At 41.5% G+C, this 21313-nt stretch overlaps 1 protein-coding gene across 2 annotated transcripts; it reads left to right on the top strand.

Moving 5' to 3' along the window:
* Nucleotides 1-8: 8 nt before the first annotated feature.
* On the top strand, nucleotides 9-20658 carry GLOD4 (glyoxalase domain containing 4). Of its 2 annotated transcripts, none has more exons than XM_045490512.1 (9): nucleotides 9-151; nucleotides 2023-2072; nucleotides 2876-2996; nucleotides 7534-7678; nucleotides 10092-10228; nucleotides 11002-11088; nucleotides 11374-11487; nucleotides 11577-11663; nucleotides 20384-20658. In XM_045490512.1, the coding sequence occupies exons 1-9, from the start codon at nucleotides 41-43 to the stop codon at nucleotides 20447-20449; spliced, it is 918 nt and encodes a 305-aa protein (XP_045346468.1). In that variant the 5' UTR covers nucleotides 9-40; the 3' UTR covers nucleotides 20450-20658. The 2 variants fall into 2 exon arrangements, with proteins under 2 accessions (XP_045346468.1, XP_045346469.1); XM_045490513.1 differs by having other exon boundaries at nucleotides 36-55.
* Nucleotides 20659-21313: the final 655 nt, after the last annotated feature.

Below are 21313 nucleotides of genomic sequence, written 5' to 3'. Positions count from 1 at the left end.
CCCGTCTGCGCAGCTGCCGGCGGGCAGCACTGTACGCCTGATGGGAGTGGCGCCGGTGGGTATGGCTTCTCGTCGAGCTTTGCACTTCGTATTCAAAGTGGGAAACCGCTTCCAGACGACGCATTTCTTTCGCGATGTCCTTGGAATGAAGGTGCAGACAGGGCCCGGAGGGGCTGGCACACGATGGTGGGGACAAATGGGTGTCCGACCTTAGCCCTGGACTCTTTTTAGCCTTGTCGAGTTTTCAGCTTCGGGAAGTGTTGCATGTCACTGGTTGGGTTAGATGACTTTGAAAGGGGCCTTTATTAGTCCTCGACTATGTGCCCACACACGTTTCTTTCCTAGTTCATTTGCAGGTATTGAGCCTCAGCCCTCCTGGGCCTTCCAGCCGGGGGAAAGACAGTAAACAAAAAGTAATATAATACTTTTCCAGTAAACAACTCAGTCTCTTCCGGTTTGGAGCCTTAAGGTTTAGATTGCCTATTTAGAGCTTTGCTTCTCTCAGGGCTGCTTTGAATAGTCCCTTTTGTGTATTCAAAAGCACCTGCCCTGAGTCAGAACCCATTCTTTCCAACACCCGGAAGCGCCCTCTCCAGCCCTGAGCAGCTGCCATCTACAGGGATCACCTGGGTGGCAAATGCTGGTGGAAGCTATTGGGGAGTGTAAGCAAGGGCTTTAGAGGTGCAAGAGTGCAATTTAATGCAGAGACAGTGCAGAAGTCGTGGAGTGCAAGGGCGTTACCTGAATTCATCAGTCATTTAAAATACATCCTCCGTGTTTCATGGTCGTGTGTTGAACTTTGGTGACAAAAATGAAAATGACCCTAGTATCTGTCTTCAACTAAAGCTCCTGGCCTAGGTTGGGGGTGGAGTGGAGAATTGGATTTGTACGTAGTACATTGTACATAGTACAGTAATGGAAGTCAAAACTTGATAAGTGATGGAAAACCACAAAACTCTCCCTTAACGTGTTTCCTCATTGATTAAAGGTTGTTATGAAAATTAAATACTGTTATATGTGTAGTATTTGATACATCGTATGTGCTATATAAGTGTTTGCTTCCACTATTACAAAAATACGACAGAAGAGATTTAACTTTGGGCTGGGTCATCAGGAAATAATTCATGGAGACCTTGTGTTTGAGTTGATCTCTAAAGATAGCTAAGATTTCCACAAACCAAGATTAGAGGGAGGAGTATACTAGAAAAGTTGAAGAGCCAATACAAAGATAAGTTATGTTTGGGAAACACTGCTAGTTTTCTGTGTCTTTAGCTTAGATTACTTAGATGAAGTTGAGATGGGATATCAGGACACTTCTGATAGTATCTTGAATACTAAGAAATTTGGATTTTATGGCATAGTAATTTGGGAGCTGTCTTACATTTTAGAAGAGGGTAATGATGTGATCAGAGCTGTGCATTGGACACATAATTTTGTGGTGGTATTAAGGAAAAAGATCAATGAAGATGATTTTTAATAGTCTAGGAGAGAACTGATGGGAACTTGAACTGGAGCAGTAGCAGTGGGAATCAAAAAGGAGAGTAGAAACTAAGACATTGAGAGCCTACTGTGTGTGGGGTTCTGTGTCAAATGGTCTAATAAATTATCTATTTTCACAACACATTGGGAGACTCAGACCCTAAGCAACATTCTCAGAGTTACACAACTATTGAGTGACATCCAGAAGTCCAAATCAGAATTCTCTAATGCTGAAGGCCAAACTTTGGTTTTTGGGGGATTTTGTTGTTGTTGTTGTTGTTTTAACTACACAGCACTGCTTCCCAGTGTAAGTAGATTTCACAGCTTTGGTTGTCTCACCCTTGGTGTCAAACTGTTCTTCCTTACCTCTACTACTTCTAGTCTGGGCAAGATATAAAGCTCATTATCTTTGTCTTACAAGTAAAGCTTATATGTTATTATACATAAGTTATAAATGTTTGTGTTTTAACATTTTAAGTTGTGCTAAATATGCTGTATACAGTACTGGTAACACTTGACAATTTATTGTAACTTCCTTACTAGATTCTGCGGCATGAGGAATTTGAAGAGGGCTGCAAAGCTGCCTGTAATGGGTATGACACCTTGTTTCTAATGTCATTTATTTATGTTTTATTTATTTATATATTTTATTTTTTTTATTTTTGAGAGAGACAGAGTGCAAGCAGGCGAGGGGCAGAGAGAGAGGGGCACACAGAATCCAAAGCTGACTCCAGGCTCTGAGCTGTCAGCACAGAGCCCGATGCAGGGCTCGAACTCACGAACCGTGAGATCATGACTTGAGCTGAAGTCTGACACTTAACTGACTGAGCCACGCAGGTGCCCGACCCCTTGTTTCTTAAAATCTCATTTAGGCTCTAAATACTCCTGGAGAAGAGAAGACAGTTTCTCAAAGTGAGTATAAGGCAGTGGAATAAATTCAGGAGACAATAAATTAAGGTGGCAACTTCAAGAACACAAGTAAGTGTATGTTCTAAATGAAGCAACGCTTTATCAAGGGTCTCTTAAGCTTAGTAGCCATAACAAGCTGGAAAATTCCAAGCCTCACGAGAATTGCATGTTTGTTGATGGATATATATGAAAATAAAGGTCAGGTTGGAGAAGCGTCTTTATAGGAGTCTGTCCTCTACTTTAAAGAAAGGTAAACAAATCTTTCCCTCGAATAAGTGCCAGACAGATGGTCTTTGGAGCCTCTGTGGTGGGACCCACACATACTGTCCATTGCTGCTTTTAGCACCAGCTGACAGGTCATCTCATCTTTATGGGTACTTAGAGGACCAGAGGTGACTGCCCACTGCTCTGTCCCAAGAAGTCCTTAGGGGAGGCCTGAGGCAGATTTTGTCTGTGTTACTGGGTTCACTTACTTTCATTTTTCTAGGCCTTATGATGGGAAATGGAGTAAGACAATGGTGGGATTTGGACCTGAGGATGATCATTTTGTCGCAGAACTGACTTACAATTATGGCATCGGACACTACAAGCTTGGCAATGACTTCATGGTAAATGTCATTTCATTCTAGTAGATTTTTGGCTGTGCCTTTTATTGAAATCCCTGATACGATGTTAGGTATGATGACTGCTGAATTGACGGCCTTTGGGTGCAGGTTGGTGATTAGTTTTATGGGGTTTTGTTTTGTTTTGTTTTTTTGAGAGTGAGCATGCAAACAGGGGAGGGGCAGGGAGTGGGGAGAAAGAATCCCAAGAATCCCTAACAGCACAGAGCCTGATGCGGGGCTTGATCCCACAAAAGGTGAGACCGTGACCTGAGCCAAACAAAATCAAGAGTTGGTTGAGCATCCAACTCTTGATTTCAGCTCAGGTCATGATCCCAGGGTTATGGGTTCAAGCCCTGCACTGGGCTCTGTGCTGACAGCTCAGAGCCTGGAGCCTGCTTCAGATTCTGTGTCTCCCTCTCTTTACTCCTCCCCCGTGTGTTCTCTCTCTCTCTCTCTCTCTCTCTCTCTCTCTTTCCTTCTCTCTCAAAAAATAAACATTAAAAAAAAAATTAAGCAGCACCTGGGTGGCTCAGTTGGTTGAGTGTCCGACTTTGGCTCAGGTCATGATCTCGCCATTTGTGAGTTCGAGCCCTGCGTCGGGTTCTGTGCTGACAGCTTGGAGCCTGCAGCCTGCTTCGGATTCTGTGTCTCCCTGTCTGTCTCTGCCCCTCCCCTGCTCATGCTCTGTCTCTCTCTCGTTCAAAAATAAATAAACATTGAAAACAAAAAAGCTAAAAAAAAAAAAAAAAAAGTTAAGACTTAGAAACAGCTTTGACAGAGACAAGATGACTCTGGAGGAATGACTGAACCTTGAGAGGTAGAAGGGCCAGCGTCATGGGTCTGGTCAGGTCCTGATCACCAACCAGAGAATTATCTCTCTTGCGAACTGTTAAGATTGGGCTGCACTATTACAGCCAGTGCTAGTCAGAGAAAAACATGAGAAGCTTTAAGGAGAAAGAGAAGAAGGCATTGCATGCGCTACATTCTTTCATGCAAGAATTCGAGTTACCCGTGCATCTAATAGTTACAGTATCTTCCTCTTACTGAGCAGTTACTCATGGTAGATATAATGTCTCTGGGCCCAAATACACAGCAAGATAGGAGGCACTAGTTTTTACTCTCTGCTAAGCAAACCTGCCTCATTGCTAGATGTTTATTTTGGTCATTTGCTCTTGCTACTCCTGTTAACTCCTGTTAAAATAATAATGATATCAAAATAAATAAATAAATAAAATAAAATAATAGTGATATCAAGGTGGAATTTTTAGGAGGATCAAATTGTCTATAAAAGTGGTTTGTAAATGGTTTGAAAGTGGACTGTTCAGATGTAGCATACTAGTATCTTTGTTTTTCTCTTTCTCACTCTGTATGTCCTTCACTAATTTATTCATTTAATAGATATTTACTGTGACTTACTGTATGCCATGTACCTGGTTAGGTCCTGGGGGTACAGTAGAATCAAGCATGTTCCCTGGCCTAAGGAGCTTCCTGTCTTTTGGGAAACAAGTAAAGAGACAAAAGAATGCAGTGTGATAAGTGCCAGGATTGGGATGAGGACAGGCAGATGTGGGAACACCTGGGAAGAACTCCCAGCTTATTCCCAGAGAGGTGAGAGTGCAGGGAAATCTCTCCAGAAGTGACAGCCGAGCCGGTGAGTGGGGTCGGGGTGGGAGAGTGAGACTTGTGTCTCGGCATGCGCGCAGGCCTGGAGGTGAGAGGCAGCATGGCAGTCAGGGGACAGTGAGTAGCGCAGTTTGTGTCGAGTGAGGTGCGTGAAGACGAAGGGGCAGATGTGAGGCTGGAGAAGTAAGCTGGGACTGCATCACGTGAGGGTGTTCAGACTACATTCTAAAAATAGAGTGAAGCCATTTTTAAGCGGCAGGGACGACACAGTGTGGTGTGCAAGAATCCGCCTGGCTGCAGCAGGGAGATCAGGTTGGAAGGGAGCCAAGCTGGAAGTGAGGCAACTGGCTCAAAGGGCGGGATGGGAAGCGACTGGCCGCTCCTTACCTAACCTGGTAGTTGTGGGAGATGGAGAGAAGTGGGTGGACTTGAGAGCTGTTTAGGAGGTAGAGTTAAGAGGATCTGGTGATTGAGTGTATGTGAAAATTTCTTTGTGTTTCTCCTTTTCTTCGCTCTCCAAATTTAAATCAGGGAGAGAAGAAAGAGCAAAACCATTTGGCACCATGAACATTGCACCGGCTCCAGTCAGATGTTGATTGATGGAGCCGCAGGGGCCAGAGAGCATGTAGGTGGAGGAGAGCAGCTCGGCTGTTCCGCCCTGGGTCTTCCTGAGAGACTCTGGCAGGAAAGTATCCCTGAGGAAAGGGACCTTCGGTGCTCCTCAGTTTGTGGAACAAAAAGAAAAACAGGTTACATAGACCTCCCACTTCTGTAAAGAATCCCTGTACATGAAAAAGAGGAGGATGGGGAGCCTGGGTGGCTCAGTCGGTTGGGCGCCTGACTTCGGCTCAGGTCATGATCTCGCGGTTCATAGGTTCGGGCCCCGCGTCAGGCTCTGTGCCGAGAGCACGGAGCCTGGAGCCTGCTTCAGATTCTGTGTCTCCCTCTCTCTCTGCCCCTCCCCCGCTCACGGTCTATCTCTCTCTCTCTCTCAAAAATAAATAACCATTGCAAAATTAAAAAAAAAAATAAGAGGACCAGCAACTTAATTTTTTGAAAAAAGGACAAAAACTGAATAGACAGCCACAGAAAGTACATGAGAAATGTCTCTTAAACATTGAAAAAAAAATGTTCAACTGCCAAGCTGCCATTTGTCACCGATTGGCAAAACTCAAAAAGTGTGATAACGCACTGTGTTAGAAAGGGTGTTAAAAAAGCGCCACTCTCACACGTTACTAGTAAGGGTGTACATGGCTACAACCTCACTTTGTCACTATCAAAATAATTAATGCATCTATCCTTTGGCCTTGCAGTTTCACACTTAGGAACTCAGTTTACATGTATGTTAACAAATACGTTTAATGAACTATGTACTAAATTACACATTGTGGTGTTTATTCATGCCACAAATATGTATTGAGTGCCTTCTATGTGCCAGGCACAGTTCTAGGAACTTTGGATAACCAGTGAATGAAACAGACAAAAATTTATGCCTGGCAGGGGAATAAAGTCATAGCAGAATAAGGGGTGGTGGGGATTATGGGACAAGTGACTGGTTTTAGTTTTAACGAAGGTTTCAAGGGTAGGGATCAATGAGGAGGTGACATTAGAGGAAATTCTCTCAGGAGAGAAGAGTTAGGCATGTGGTATCCTGGGGAAGAGCAATCCAGATAGAGAACAGCCTGTGCAGAAGCCCTCAAACAGCAGCTGGCACATTTGAGAAAATGCACGGAGGCCAGTGTGGCTGGAATAGACAGAGCAAGAGGAAAGTGAGAGGAGACAGGTCCGAAATGACCTGGGCTCAGATTGTTTTGGGCCTTTCAGGCCATTAGAAGCCATCCCTGAGCGACATGAGGAGCTATCAAGGGTTTTAAGCAGGGGAAAAACATCATAAGGTCGCTGTCTTGAGAGTAGGGTGTGTTTCAGAAATTTTACTCTGGCTGCAGAATGGAGGATGGATTGACAAGACTCAGGGAAAGAGAGGCTGGCTTTTTTTTTTTTTTTTTTTTAATGTTTATTTATTTTAAGAGAGCACATGTGCGGGACAGAGAGAGGAAAGAGTGAGAATCCCAAGCAGGCTCCACGTTATCAGTGCAGAGCCTGACGCAGGTCTTGATCTCATGAACTGCGAGATCATGACTTGAGCCGAAATCAAGAATCAGACACATAACTGACTGAGTCATCCAGGCGCCCCAAGAGAAGCTGTTATGATAATCCAAGTTAGAAGTGCAGCTGGTCTGGGGTGCCTGGGTGGCTCAGTTGGTTGAGCCTCCGACTTCGGCTCAGGTCATGATCTCACAGTTTGTGAGTTCGAGCCCCGCCTCGGGCTCTGTGCTGACAGCTCAGAGCCTGGAGCCTGCTTTGAATTCTGTGTCTCCCTCTCTTTCTGCCCCTCCCCCACTCACACTCTGTCTCTCTCTCACAAATAAATAAACATTTTTTTAAAAATTAAAAAAAAAGGTGCAGCTGGTCTTATCAGAAGACAGTGTACATTTTTAGGTATTTTGATTAAATTTAAATGATACCTTGATAATTGGCTTAAATTACTTTTTTAGAAAGCAAAAATAAAAAACATCTTAAATAGGTAGCTGGCAAAGTAAAGTAAGATCAAGATTTCTCTGACTAGATCTTTAAAATTAGAAGAGATTATCTTTGTTAAATAAAAATTTAAAACAAAAAACAAAAATGAAAGATTATCTTTGGTGTTAAATGGATCAAACTTCTCTAGCCTTTGAATTTCTGTCCTACAATTCACAACATTTGGAATCTTTGGAGGAGAAATATGTCCTAGGCGAAAATTTTGAATGCCAATTAAATCTTCGGTGGCATCATGTAAAGGCAGCAGGGTTTTGCCTCATTCTCTTGTTCTAGAAAAGATCCATGGTTATACAGTTGATGGTGCTGTTGTTTGTCACAGGGTATCACACTCGCTTCTAACCAGGCCGTCAGCAATGCCAGAAGGCTGGAGTGGCCACTCAGCGAAGTTACGGAAGGTGTTTTTGAAACTGAAGCCCCAGGAGGATATAAGTTCTATTTGCAGAATCGAAGTCCACCTCAGTCAGGTAATTATAGCGAGACTAGTAAAAGCCCTCTGTCTAACGACATCTTTGATGAAAGGAGAAAGGAGCCAGATTTCTTTCTCCCGTGAAGTCTTTCTGTGTTGCCATGACATGTCTTTCCCAAGCCAGCGTTTTGTTCTTTGAGAAATCATATTTTCATATTAGAACTTCAGTGCATAATTCTAGGGAATCTAAACTGGTTTGGGCTCTATTCTACTGGTAATATCTACTAGGATATTTTCAGCTGTATCAAAATCGATCTCAGACTAGCTGGCACATGAAGAAAACGTTCTAGCTCACGGAGCGGGTATCCTATAGGTAGGAACAGCTCAGTGTTAGTGGACTCAGCATCTCAGCAATGGCATCAAGAATCCAACTCTTCTCTCCATTCTCTTGCCCACGGGGGTCCACCTGTCCTAGGGCCGCTTCCCTCATGGGGAGAGAGAGAGTGCACACATGCACAGGGGAGAGGCAGAGAGACGGACCGAGGCGGTGAAAACTGAAGACAAATGTACTGAATTTACCATAGTCAGAACAGTTCTTCATGGGTCACTTTACAATATAAAAATTTCCAATAATGTTAAATGTTTTAATATAACTTTTATTCTTTTTGGAAAAAATAGATTTTTTTTTCTACACAGATAAGCAAAGAAGAAAGGCGAAAACAGTACCCACATAGCCAGAGATAATCACTGTTAACATTTTAGAGTGTATCTTTCCAATCATTTATCAAAAGGAATGTATATCTATGTTTGTATGTGTGTGTGTGTGTGTGTGTGTGTGTGTGTGTACGTATACACATATATATGTATGTGTATATATACGTATATATGTATATGTATATATACGTATATATACGTACATATATGTATATGTATGTATATATGTGTATGTATGCATATATATGTGTGTATGTATATGTATGTATGTGTATCTTATGTTCCATTATAGCGATTCCTATGTATTACATCCAGGAATCAAACAGTTGCCTATTGTTGGATGTTTATGTTGTCCTTAGTGTTTCATTATTACAAGCAGCAGTGTAAAGAATGTCTTTGTGCAGAAAGCCCTTCATACATCTACAATTACTTCTTTAATTGGTGATAATAGGATAGCTCTTTCAAAAGCAGTTTACATTTTTTTAGGCTTTGGGTACATTCTGTCAAATTGCTGCCCAGAAATGAACTAATTTACACTCTGCCAGTACTATATGATTATGATTCTCCCCCCTGCCCTATCACAGTTAACACTGCGAACTTTTAAAATTATTTGCCAGTGAGATGGCAAAATGTTGTGTTTTAATTCCAAATTCTTTGATTATTTGTGAGGTTGAATGTTTTTTCATGTGTTCATTGACCATTCCAAGTCCTTTTGTGGGTTACCGCTTTGTGCTTTTTACCTATTTTTTTAGGATGTTCGTCTTTTTCCTACTAATGTTTAAAGGTGATTTAAATATTAAGGACTGGGACACCTGAGTGGCTCAGTCAGTCGAGCCTCTGAGTCTTGATTTCAGCTCAGGTCATGATCTGACAGTTCATGGGTTTGAGCCCTGAGTCAGGCTCTGTGCTGACAGTGTGGAACCTGCTTGGGATCCTCTCTTCCTCTCTTTCTGCCCCTTCCTTGCTCGTTCTCTCTCTCTCTCCCCCCCTCTTTCTCTCAAGAATAAATAAATAAACTAAAAGAGGAAAAAAGTATTCAGGACTTTTTGTCATATATGTTGCAAAAATGTTTCTCACTTTGTCATTTACTCTTTGATTATCATTTTTTTTTCTTTTCTTGGAGGGGGGTGGTTGTTGTCTAGGAATTTTCCATTTCATGTGATTAACCTAATACATTTTTTCTTTCCTGGTTTTTCTACCTTTGGTGTCAGGTTTAAAAAAAAATCTTTCTACACCCCAAAATTGTAGCAATAATAATAATTGTAATAATCATTGTTTTTAGTATTTTCATGATTTCATTTTTTTTTTTAACATTTATTCATTTTTGAGAGGCAGCACAAGCAGGGAAGGGGCAGAGAGAGAGGGAGACACAGAATCTGAAGCAGGCTCCAGGCTCTGAGCTGTCAGCACAGAGCCCAACGGGGCTCGAACTCACAAACCGTGAGATCATGACCTGAGCCAAAGGCGGATGCTTAACCCACTGAGCCACCCAGGCACCCCATGATTTCATTCTTTAAACTAAATCCTTTAACCCATTAGGAATGTATTTTGCCATTTCGTTTAAAGGTGTAATTTTTCTAACCAAATAACAAGCCGGCTTTCTTCATGCCATTTTTTGAATAATGTGCATTTTCATACTGACTTATCATCCTTTTCTTATCGTAAACTGAACTCATATATACATGAGCCTGATTTAGTCTTCCTGTTCTATTCCACCGTGCTGACCTATCCATTTCTACTGTTTTATTACTCTCCAGATCCTATATTAAAAGTAACTCTAGCAGTGTCTGATCTTCAGAAATCCTTGAACTACTGGTCTAATCTACTGGGAATGAAAATTTATGAAAAAGATGAAGAGAAGCAAAGGGCTTTGCTGGGCTATGCTGATAACCAGGTGAGTGATCTTGGAGAGAAGTAATCTGTTACTTTGAGTTTGGCTTACAAATGAGGATCACATGAAGGTTATTCTCAGAGTTTTTTCACAGTGACTCAATATTTACATAGGTAAGCAGAAAGAAGAAAATAAAAATTGCTGATAACCATCACCCATATATTACCTTTGTTTATTTTTAGGGCTATAACCTTTCAGAAGTGGAATTGCGGAGTCAGAAGTGATCATTGATTTTCATCATCTTTTTTTTTTCCCCTTAAATAACCTAGCATTTGAACATGATTTACTCCGTGCACTCTGACTCAGCAGGTCTACTCCCAGGAATTTATTTTACAGACGTACTCACCATACACGTGCACAAAGAAATGTGTACAAAGTTATCTGTTGCAGCACTGTTTGTAATAGCAAAAGATAAGAAATAACCTCAGTGTTCTGTGCATTAGAGGACTAGTTCAATAATTTATGGTTCATCCATAGAATGGATTACTGTGCAGCTGTCAGAAAGAATGGGGTGAATCCTTACATGCTGACATAGTAACATTGGGTAGAAACAAGGGACAGAATAATGTGTAAATTATGCCACCATTTGTGTGGGAAAAAAAAGAAGGTCTGTGCATGCCATGTGTCTTCCAGGAAACTGTTGACTAGTTGCCACTGGGGAGAGTAGAAGGGAGCGTTAGTTTTAACTTTATTCCTTTAGTACTGTTTGAATTTTTTTTTTTTTAACCATACATATAACGTGTTCCAAAAAATAAACCTTTCTTATTTCTTTTCAGTGTAAGCTCGAACTACAGGGTATCAAAGGTACAGTTGATCATGCAGCAGCTTTTGGAAGAATTGCCTTTTCTTGCCCCCAAAAAGAGGTAATGTTTGGTCCTAGATCTTTGGTTTAAGCTCTGTGACTAGCTGGTTGGACCTGCTAAGAATGTCACTACCCCCCCCCCCCCCCCCCCCTTCTATCGGTTCATTCTGATTGTGGCTTTGGTATCAAGTTCAACAGTTGTCTCAAGAGCAGCTGAGATAATAAAATCAAACACATGGTGCCCGAGTTCTCTCTGGTTGATCTCATCCTCCCCCAGGGCCGCTGAGGACCACGGCGTGAGTGGTACATGACCCCTTGCTCACTTTGCCTCTTTGTCTTCCTCAAGTTATCAGACTTAGAAGACTTAATGAAAAGGGAGAACCAGAAGATTCTGACTCCCCTGGTGAGTCTGGATACCCCAGGGAAAGCAACAGTGCAAGTGGTCATTCTGGCTGACCCTGTAAGTATTACTCAGGGAAGGGATGGGCTGCACCAGGGGTTTCTGCAAGGTGTCTTTCCGCCAAATTTCTTTTCTCTTTATTGCGGTAGGATGGACATGAAATTTGCTTTGTGGGGGATGAAGCATTTCGAGAACTTTCTGAGATGGATCCAGAAGGAAGCAAATTGTTGGATGATGTGAGTCTCATTTCTGACTTTATATTCCCACAGGCCCACTGGGGATGGTCTTAAGTGTGTGGGGGAAGGGCCAAAGCAACAGGCTCCACAGCTATGTCCTTTTGCTGTTGGGGTGACTTTTGAGCCAGGACTATGTGTTTTCATTGCCACCCATATGACTCTTGTTTTGTTTGAAGATTTTATTTTTAAGTAATCTCTACACCCAACATGGGGCTCAAACCCACAACCTTTGAAATCAAGAGTCTCATGCTCTACCGATTGAGCCAGCCAGGCACCCCTAAAATATTTTATGTTTTTATTTAAAATTTTTTTTTTAACGTTTTTATTTTTTTTTGAGACAGAGAGAGACAGAGCATGAACGGGGGAGGGGCAGAGAGAGAGGGAGACACAGAATTGGAAGCAGGCTCCAGGCTCTGAGCCATCAGCCCAGAGCCCGACGCGGGGCTTGAACTCACGGACCGTGAGATCGTGACCTGAGCCGAAGTCGGACGCTTAACCGACTGAGCCACCCAGGCGCCCCAAAATATTTTATGTTTTTAAAGTAATCTACACCCAACATAGGGCTTGAACCCACAGCCCCAAGATCAAGAGTCGCACGCTCTACCAACTGAGCCAGCCAGCAACCCCACCCCCCCCCCCCGCCCCCCTCGTGACCCTTAACTGGGTGCAGCATTTGTCCCTTCGCATGTGCTCAGGCTGCCTGGGCAACCACTGCTGCTCTGCTGTATGCATCATGACTCCGCTTGCTAAGGGAAATGCCTGGATGCACCCCCTCACTTCTTAGCTCTTTTGGTCCCCTCATCTCCAATCTACACTGCCACTCCTGTCCTTTCCAGTGAATGGTTCTCCTCCACATACAAACAAGCTTTCAAGTCTCCCATCTTTTAAAAATCTTTTACCCCCAAACCCCTTCTCCATATTTCTTTTAAAAAAAATCTGCCCACGTACCGTTTCTACTTCTTACCCCTTTCACGCTTCAGCCTGTTGTGCGCTGGCTCCTGTGACTCTGTGAAACGCTCATGTAGATGTCACCCATGACCTCCATCTTGCTTAGTCCCACAGCTACTTTTCTGTCTTCCTCAAACTCAGTCTTCAGCAGCATCCAAAGCAGTTGTTGTACTCCAGCTCCTGGCACACACCTGGTGTGTGATAGGAACTCTGCGAGTGCTCTGTTGATGATTAAAGGAATGAATCAATCTGTCCTGGTTCTGTCACTTAATATCTGTGTGACTGACCTTAAGTGATTTGCTTAAATTCTCTGAACTTCAGTGTTGTTTTCCTTTAAGAAGTCTCTGTGTCCAATGTGGGACTCGAACCCACAACCCCCAAGATCAAGAGTTGCATGCTCAGGCGCCCCTAAACTTCAGTTTTCTTACCTAAAAATTTGAGAAAATCGTATTAGCCACCTCCTAGGATTGTCGTGTGGCTTCTAGAACGTGGCAAACTGCTGACATAATAACAGACATTCAGTTAATGTTAGCGAAAGCAAGAGACAGAAAATGTAGCATTTATAAATTTTATCATGAAGGAAAGGAGAATGTCAGGCAGCCTCTCAGGTGGCACATTCTTTAGACTCTTTTCCTTCTTACTTTTTCATATCACTAACCAACTTCGTCCTCTTTCGAGCTCACTTCTGCTTTGGTCTTACAGATCCTGCCATCGTCATATTTGACAGCTTTGCAGACACAGGCATGGCTTTCTGTCTCATTCCAAAATGATTTATGTGTAGTCCCACTTTGGCTCTTTTATTCTCATGTACCATTCTTCTTCTCTGAGTCCTCTGGTTACCTCTGCGCTGAGCTGCAACCATCATTCTCCGACCCTCTTTTTTTTTTTTTTTTTTTAATTTATTTATTTTGAGAGGCAGCGAGAGCAGGGGAGGGGCAGAGAGAGGATAGAGAGTCCTAATCAGGCCCCGCACTGTCAGTGCAGAGCCCAATATGGGGCTGAACCCATGAACCATGAGATCATGACCTGAGCTGAAAACAAGAGTTGAACACTTAACTGACTGAGCCACCCAGGTACCCCCATTCTCTGACTTCTGATTTCTAGTCCCTACTCCTCCCTAAGCTCCAAACAAGTATTTTTTGTTGTTGTTACTGAGGTAAAATATACATGAGATTTTTTTTTTTTTTTTTTTTTAAGAGAGCTTGAGCAGGATAGAGGGGCAGAGGGAGAGAGAGAATCTGGGCTACCCAGGAGCCCCTGCCTAGAATTTAAATAAACAGAACTTTAGTGTTCACTTTTATAAGTTTTGACAGCTAACTCATACAACTGCTGCTCAAAATATAGAGCACTTTCATCATTGTAGAAAGTTCTCTCGTGCCCATTTCCAGCTAGTTCCCACCAACTACTACAGTAGCCAACTACTGTACTGATTTCTGTCACATTATTTGTGTTTGTCCTTGGACTTAAAAATGGAATCACTCAGTAGATATTCTTTTGTGCCTGGATTCTGTCACCCAACATAACATTTTTGAGATTCCTCCATGTAATTGTACATATCAGAGTTCTTTTTTCTTTATGTTTATTTATTTCTTAGAGAAAGAACATGAACAGGGAGGGGCAGAGAGAGAGAGAGAGAGAGAGAGAATCCAAGACAGCCCAATTCAGGGCTCAAACTCACAAACTGTGATGAGATCATGATGTGAGCCAAAGTCGGATGCTTAACTGACTGAGCCACCCAGGTGCCCGTGTTCTTTTTTTAATTGCTGAATGGTATTCAATTTCATGAATATGATGATTTGCTTACCCATTCTTCCAATGGTGGATATTTGAGTTATTTCCAGAGTTTTATCTATTTATAAGGAAGACTACTATGAACATTCTTTTTTTTTTTTTTTTTTTTTTTTTTATGTTTCTTTATTTTGAGAGAGAGACAGAGAGCACGAGTAGGGGAGGGGCAGAGAGAGAGGGAGAGAGGAGGAGAATCCCAAGCTGGCTCCTTGACATTAGCACAGAGGCTAACACGGTGCTTGATCCCACAAACTGTGAAATCATGACCTGAGCTGAAATCAAGAGCCAGATACTCAACCAGCTGAGCCATCCAGGTGCCCCTACTGTGAACACTCTTGTGTGAATCTTATAGACATGAATCATTTTTCTTGGGTAAATACCTAAGAGAGGAACTGTTTTTACTTTGTAAGAAACTGCCACCGCTGTACAAAGCGGTTGAACCATTTTACGCTCCTACCAGCCATGTACGTATCTGAGAGTTCCGACTTTTCCACATCCTCATCAGCATTTGTGCTCTTCTGGGTTTTTGTTTTAGCTCTCCTAGAACATGTACAGAGGTTTCTCAGTGTGGCTTAATGTGCATTTCCCTGATAACTGTTGATGTTGAGCACCTTTGCATTTGCTTATTGCCTATTTGCATATCTTCCTTCGTGAATTTTATGTTCAAATCTTTCATCCATTTCTTTCCTTAGTAGATTTTATTTTTAATACTTGATGATTAAAAATTCCAGAAACACATAGGAGAATACAGCAAATCCCTATGTGATTGTCACCATTCAACTCTGCCATAATCTTTCATCATTCCTTCCACCCTACTTTTTTTTTTTTTCCCCTGGGGAATTTTAAGGCAAATCTTAGATGCTGTATTTCAGTCCTAAATACTTAAGTATTTTATACATTTTAAGATGACTTAAAAGAAGTAAAAATTTAAAAAAATAAAAATCAAGAAATTTTCTTATATACCATATTGATATTACACCCCAAAAAATCAATGCTATATCCTTAATGTCAGTTAAGACCCAGTTTTTGTTAAAATTTCCCTGAGCATCCAATGCAGGGCTCCATCCCACAACCCTGGGATCATGACTGAGCCAAAATCAAGAGTCAGATGCTCAACCGACTGAGCCACCCAGGCACCCCTCTCTATGTATTTTTTAATTAGTTTTAATATATTGGACTGTATCAATACAGAACAATGTATATGATCCACTGAGTTTCATGACAAACAGAAGACACACCTCTGATCTCTTTTACATCTTAGCTATTCTAGTCTATAATCTCTAAATATGAATGTATTTCCATACTCTGTGTCTGCTCACATGACTTTATTCTCCTGGAATGGCCCTTCTGTCATTTGAGTTTTTGCTTATTTTTCAAGGCCTGCTCAAATCTGTTTTTTTAAAAAAATCTCATTGATTTATTGGAGTTCTGGAAGCAAGTCATTTGTTAAATCTCTACAAGTGCAAGTACTATTCCCAGTCTATGGCTTGCTGATTTATTTTAACACAGTCTTATAAGAACAGAAAAAATTTTAGTCTCCAAGTATTGTTATCTTTCCACATTTTTTCTTGTGGTTGATTGCGAGTTTCATAGTGTTGTGGTCTGAAAATATGCACGGTATGATCTCAATCTTTTTGTACTTGTTGAGGGCTGATTTGTGTCCCAGTATGTGATCTTTTCTGGCAAATGTTCCATGTGCACTTGAGAAGAATGTGTATTCCACCGCTTTAGGATGCAATGTTCTAAATGTATCCATTAAGTCCATCCGGTCCAGTGTGTCATTCAAAGCCATTGTTTCCTTGTTGATTTTCTGTTTAGATGATCTGTCCATTGCTGTAAGTGGGGAAGAGCAGAAAAAATTTTAAGTCCAGTTTTATCAGCTTTTTTTTATGTTTAGTGCTGTCTCTGTCCAGACTAGTGTTAACAGCCAGCGAAACCTCTTCACCCAGATATCCATGGGCATTTCAAAAAGTAGAACAATTTAGGGGCACCTGGCTGACTGACTTGGAAGAGCATGCAACTCTTGACCTCAGAGTTGTGAGTTCGAGCCCCACATTGGGTGTAGAGATTACTAAAAAATAAATAAAACTTTTTTTTTTTTTTTTTTTTTGTTTTGTTTTGTTTTGTTTTAAGCAGAGCAATTTAGGGGCTCCTGGGTGGCGCAGTTGGTTAAGTGTCTGACTTCAGCTTAGGTCATGATCTCACAGTTCATGAGTTCAAGCCCCGTATCAGGCTCTGTGCTGACCTCTCAGCCCTTGGAGCCTGCTTTGGATTCTGTGTCTCCCTGTCTCTTTGCCACTGCCCTGCTCATGCTCTGTCTCTCTCTCTCTCAAAAAATAAACATGAAAAAATGTTTAAAAAAAGGTAGAGCAATTTAACATTTTTATCTATTAGAAGAAAGACTGTTATGAACATCCTTGTATAAGTCTCGTAGACATGTTTCATTTCTCTTGGGTAAATACCTAGCAATGGAACTGCTTTTACTTTCACATTTAATAGGCTTTTTATCTTAGAATTGTTTTGGAATTAACAAGCAATTTTTGAACATTGTTTCTCCTCACCCCTAAGTTCTGTTAGCTATTTAGTCACCAAGAGGTGTGAGTTCCACTCTGAAATCTCTCGTCTATCCACTTCCCTTTGGAAAGGGCCCTCATTATCACCTATAATAGTGCAAAAGCCTCCTCTTACCTTCCAGCCATCCCTGCTGCCAACACCAGCTTTCTAACACATAAATCCAGTAATTTCAAAAAACGTTTAGTCTTCTCATAGCTCCTGCTGCCTCCAGGATACATTCCAAACTCTGACAGAGCATGGAGCGTGTCTGGCCCTTCCCTGCTATCTGATCCGTGCTGCCCCTCTCCCACCCTTCCTCCTGTTCTAGTCCCACTGAGCCGTGTATATTCACCAAGATGTATCTTCTTGCCTCCACCCGAAGGTTTGTCTCCTTCCTTCTTAGTCAGCTCATCCTTCGGAACTCAGAAGCTTTCTTGGATCCTCCACACCAGCGTTTGTTGTTTCCCTCATTTTTTATGGCTCCTAAGTGACAGAAACTTCTGCACCTCTGTCGGTTTTCTCTTACTTTGCATACCTTGATTTTCAAAAACCTTTTTTTTTTTTTTTTTTTTAAACCGGGAACTACAATGTAAAGTTTATTTTTTTTTTTTATTTATTTTTTTTTTATTATATGAAATTTATTGTCAAATTGGTTTCCATACAACACCCAGTGCTCATCCCAAAAGGTGCCCTCCTCAATACCCATCACCCACCCTTTCCTCCCTCCCACCCCCCATCATCCCTCAGTTTGTTCTCAGTTTTTAACAATCTCTTATGCTTTGGCTCTCTCCCACTCTAACCTCTTTTTTTTTTTTTTTTTCTTTTTTCCTCCTCTTCCCCCATGGATTCCTGTTAAGTTTCTCAGGATCCACATAAGAGTGAAACCATATGGTATCTGTCTTTCTCTGTATGGCTTATTTCACTTAGCATCACACTCTCCAGTTCCATCCATGTTGCTACAAAAGGCCATATTTCATTTTTTCTCATTGCCACGTAGTATTCCATTGTGTATATAAACCACAATTTCTTTATCCATTCATCAGTTGATGGACATTTAGGCTCTTTCCATAATTTGGCTATTGTTGAAAGTGCTGCTATGAACATTGGGGTACAAGTGCCCCTATGCATCAGTACTCCTGTATCCCTTGGATAAATTCCTAGCAGTGCTATTGCTGGGTCATAGGGTAGGTCTATTTTTAATTTTCTGAGGAACCTCCACACTGCTTTCCAGAGCGGCTGCACCATTTTGCATTCCCACCAACAGTGCAAGAGGGTTCCCGTTTCTCCACATCCTCGCCAGCATCTATAGTCTCCTGATTTGTTCATTTTGGCCACTCTGACTGGCGTGAGGTGATACCTGAGTGTGGTTTTGATTTGTATTTCCCTGATAAGGAGCGACGCTGAACATCTTTTCATGTGCCTGTTGGCCATCCGGATGTCTTCTTTAGAGAAGTGTCTATTCATGTTTTCTGCCCATTTCTTCACTGGGTTATTTGTTTTTTGGGTGTGGAGTTTGGTGAGCTCTTTATAGATTTTGGATACTAGCCCTTTGTCCGATATGTCATTTGCAAATATCTTTTCCCATTCCGTTGGTTGCCTTTTAGTTTTGTTGGTTGTTTCCTTTGCTGTGCAGAAGCTTTTTATCTTCATAAGGTCCCAGTAATTCACTTTTGCTTTTAATTCCCTTGCCTTTGGGGATGTGTCGAGTAAGAGATTGCTACGGCTGAGGTCAGAGAGGTCTTTTCCTGCTTTCTCCTCTAAGGTTTTGATGGTTTCCTGTCTCACATTCAGGTCCTTTATCCATTTTGAGTTTATTTTTGTGAATGGTGTGAGAAAGTGGTCTAGTTTCAACCTTCTGCATGTTGCTGTCCAGTTCTCCCAGCACCATTTGTTAAAGAGGCTGTCTTTTTTCCATTGGATGTTCTTTCCTGCTTTGTCAAAAATGAGTTGGCCATACGTTTGTGGGTCTAGTTCTGGGGTTTCTATTCTATTCCATTGGTCTATGTGTCTGTTTTTGTGCCATCAAAAACCTTTTTATGTTCATCAAAAGAAAGTCACATAACGCTAAGATTTTATATAAGTCAGTGCGACGGTGTCTAGTCCCATCTCTGAATCCCACCGCCCAAGACAGCCACTTTCACCTTCACGGTTTCTAAATAAAAAATACATATACTTCTGTTTCTTCATTTTCAGTGGCAGACACCATCTTTGCACTTCCTGCTGAGGTATATGAGTCTTTTTATACCATTTCTCCAACCACTTAGTTGTTTTCTTTTGGTCTGATATCACCTTGTTCGTGCTTCTCTTATAGCAAATGCCCTACGAGACACACACATGCATGCTCCCTCATGCAAATTAGTTGTCTCCATCTGAGTCCTCAGCTATTCTGTGTGCTCATCAAAGCCTCAGACTAGGTCTCTGCCACCACACCCGAACCTAGCATAATACCTGGCTCATAATGAAAACTGACATTTTTAAAGGTATTTCTGTACTTGATTTTTGACTGAATAAATTAATGTATATCCTTACCAAATACCCTTTTAGCATATGCATGTTTTTATTACAGGAAGTTGGGTTTTTTTTTTAATGTTTTTATCTTTTTGAGAGAGAGAGAGACAGAGAGCGAGCAGGGGAGAGGCAGAGAGAGAGAGAGGGAGACACAGAATTCGAAGCAGGCTCCAGGCTCTGAGCTGTCAGCACAGAGCCCAATGTGGGGCTCAAACTCACGAACTGTGAGACGATGACCTGAGCCAAAGTTGGACGCTTAACAGATTGAGCACCCAGGTGCCCCTGGACAGGAAGTTTTAAAAGACTTAGGTTCTAAGCCTAGATCACTCTATAAGCCCTTCTCCATGGTCTCAGCCTCATGGAATAATAAAATAAAAACACTCTAGTGGAGCCAAAACATATTCACAAGGCTTCCTTTTTAATTAAGAGGCCCCAAACTAACCAAACAGTACCAACATCAGTAGAATGGTATCAGAGGAGTCATTGTAAAAGCAAATCATTCCAGGCTTAATGGCTAAAACATGAAAATAGCTTCTCATATCTGGTCTCGTAACACTGAGTCTCATTAGCACTGAAAGTTCTTGAGAGCCTACCCAGACGCGAAGAGTGAAGAGCCTTTTGTTCTACCAAGGACCCCGCAGACTAGTGTGCTTGCTCCTTGCTCTCTGATCAGTCAGCTGTCCAGCCACACCCCCTGGCTGCACGCTTTACCCTTCGCTCTGCCATGTGAGAATCTGCAAACAGTTGCTCGAAACTCATCAGCATCCAGTGAAATTAAACATAATACTCTATACCGAATGAATGCATTCAGTATATTGTAATTGTTAATGACTGTGGACAATGCACTTGCAGTGAGAGGTACCAAGTGGACTGTATGTTTTGTTTTATAGACTTAAATATATATTCCAATTCTCTTTCTATAGGCAATGGCGGCAGATAAAAGTGATGAGTGGTTTGCTAAACAAAATAAACCAAAGGCTTCGGGTTAACAGAAGACATCTCATGGAACAAGCATTTGTGATTCCTGTCTAGCACCTGCAAGGCCTGATGTGTCTGTCCATGCCTGATAAACGCTCTCACAACTTGGTTGTTTCCTGTACAGGCAAGGAGGCTGGGGTGGTGAAGATCTGTGTGTTTTAATCTTTGAAAGCTCCAAGACACATTTAGAAATAAAATCTTACTGTTGTCAGTCCCATTAGAGGAGAACTCTTGCTGTAAGCTGCGCTGTCACTGGAATGGCACATTCTATGCGTAACTCTAGTGGATTAGAATTATTTTCAGCCTGGGCAACTATGTGGGACATGACCTTTGGTTGGAGATGGAGGGAATTTTGATAAGCTTATGGCAGGAATACTTCCAATACCATGATAGTATGCTCTTCTAATGCCTTCCTCTGGCAGGCCTTGACAGTGAAACATTTTAAAGACATTTTGTTCATTGAGTCAAAAGATTTGACTAACACCCACACATTCCTTGCGTTAAAATTTTGAGTATCCAGAGAAAACAGATGGAAGGATCTAATGTGTTGTGCTGCTACATGCCTGGCTTCAGGCCACTTTCTTTATATAATTTTTCTAAATCCTCACAAGAATTTCAATTTCTTAAATATGGATTAGATTTCTTAACTATGGATTAGATTATTTCTTCAGCCTGAAAAATTTTATTTTAACATTTTCTTATAGTTTTCTGTTTGGTTCTGCAGAACAAATTTTAATGATTGGAAACAGAATTATATTGGCCATATTTATTCTTAAATGGTTTTTGAAAGTATATTCCTGAAATCAAGTTTTTATACCAGCCATAAGATTCATTATTTGAAATGGTTGTGGCCAGGTTCTAATTATAGAGAAGAA

This window comes from Leopardus geoffroyi, chromosome E1, assembly GCF_018350155.1.
Source record: "Leopardus geoffroyi isolate Oge1 chromosome E1, O.geoffroyi_Oge1_pat1.0, whole genome shotgun sequence".
NCBI classification, from domain to species: Eukaryota; Metazoa; Chordata; class Mammalia; order Carnivora; family Felidae; genus Leopardus; species Leopardus geoffroyi.
The sequence above is the reverse complement of the archived record's forward strand: the minus strand, read 5'-3'. Positions and strand labels throughout refer to the sequence as shown.

What these genes read in the sequence shown, in the direction of transcription:
- GLOD4 (XM_045490512.1), top strand. Translation starts at nt 41, where the DNA reads ATGGGAGTGGCGCCGGTGGGTATGGCTTCTCGTCGAGCTTTGCACTTC. An exon ending in TGGTCATTCTGGCTGACCCT is followed by an intron (nt 11,488 to 11,576) that starts GTAAGTATTACT and finishes TTATTGCGGTAG; the next exon opens with GATGGACATGAAATTTGCTT. An exon ending in GAAGCAAATTGTTGGATGAT is followed by an intron (nt 11,664 to 20,383) that starts GTGAGTCTCATT and finishes CTCTTTCTATAG; the next exon opens with GCAATGGCGGCAGATAAAAG.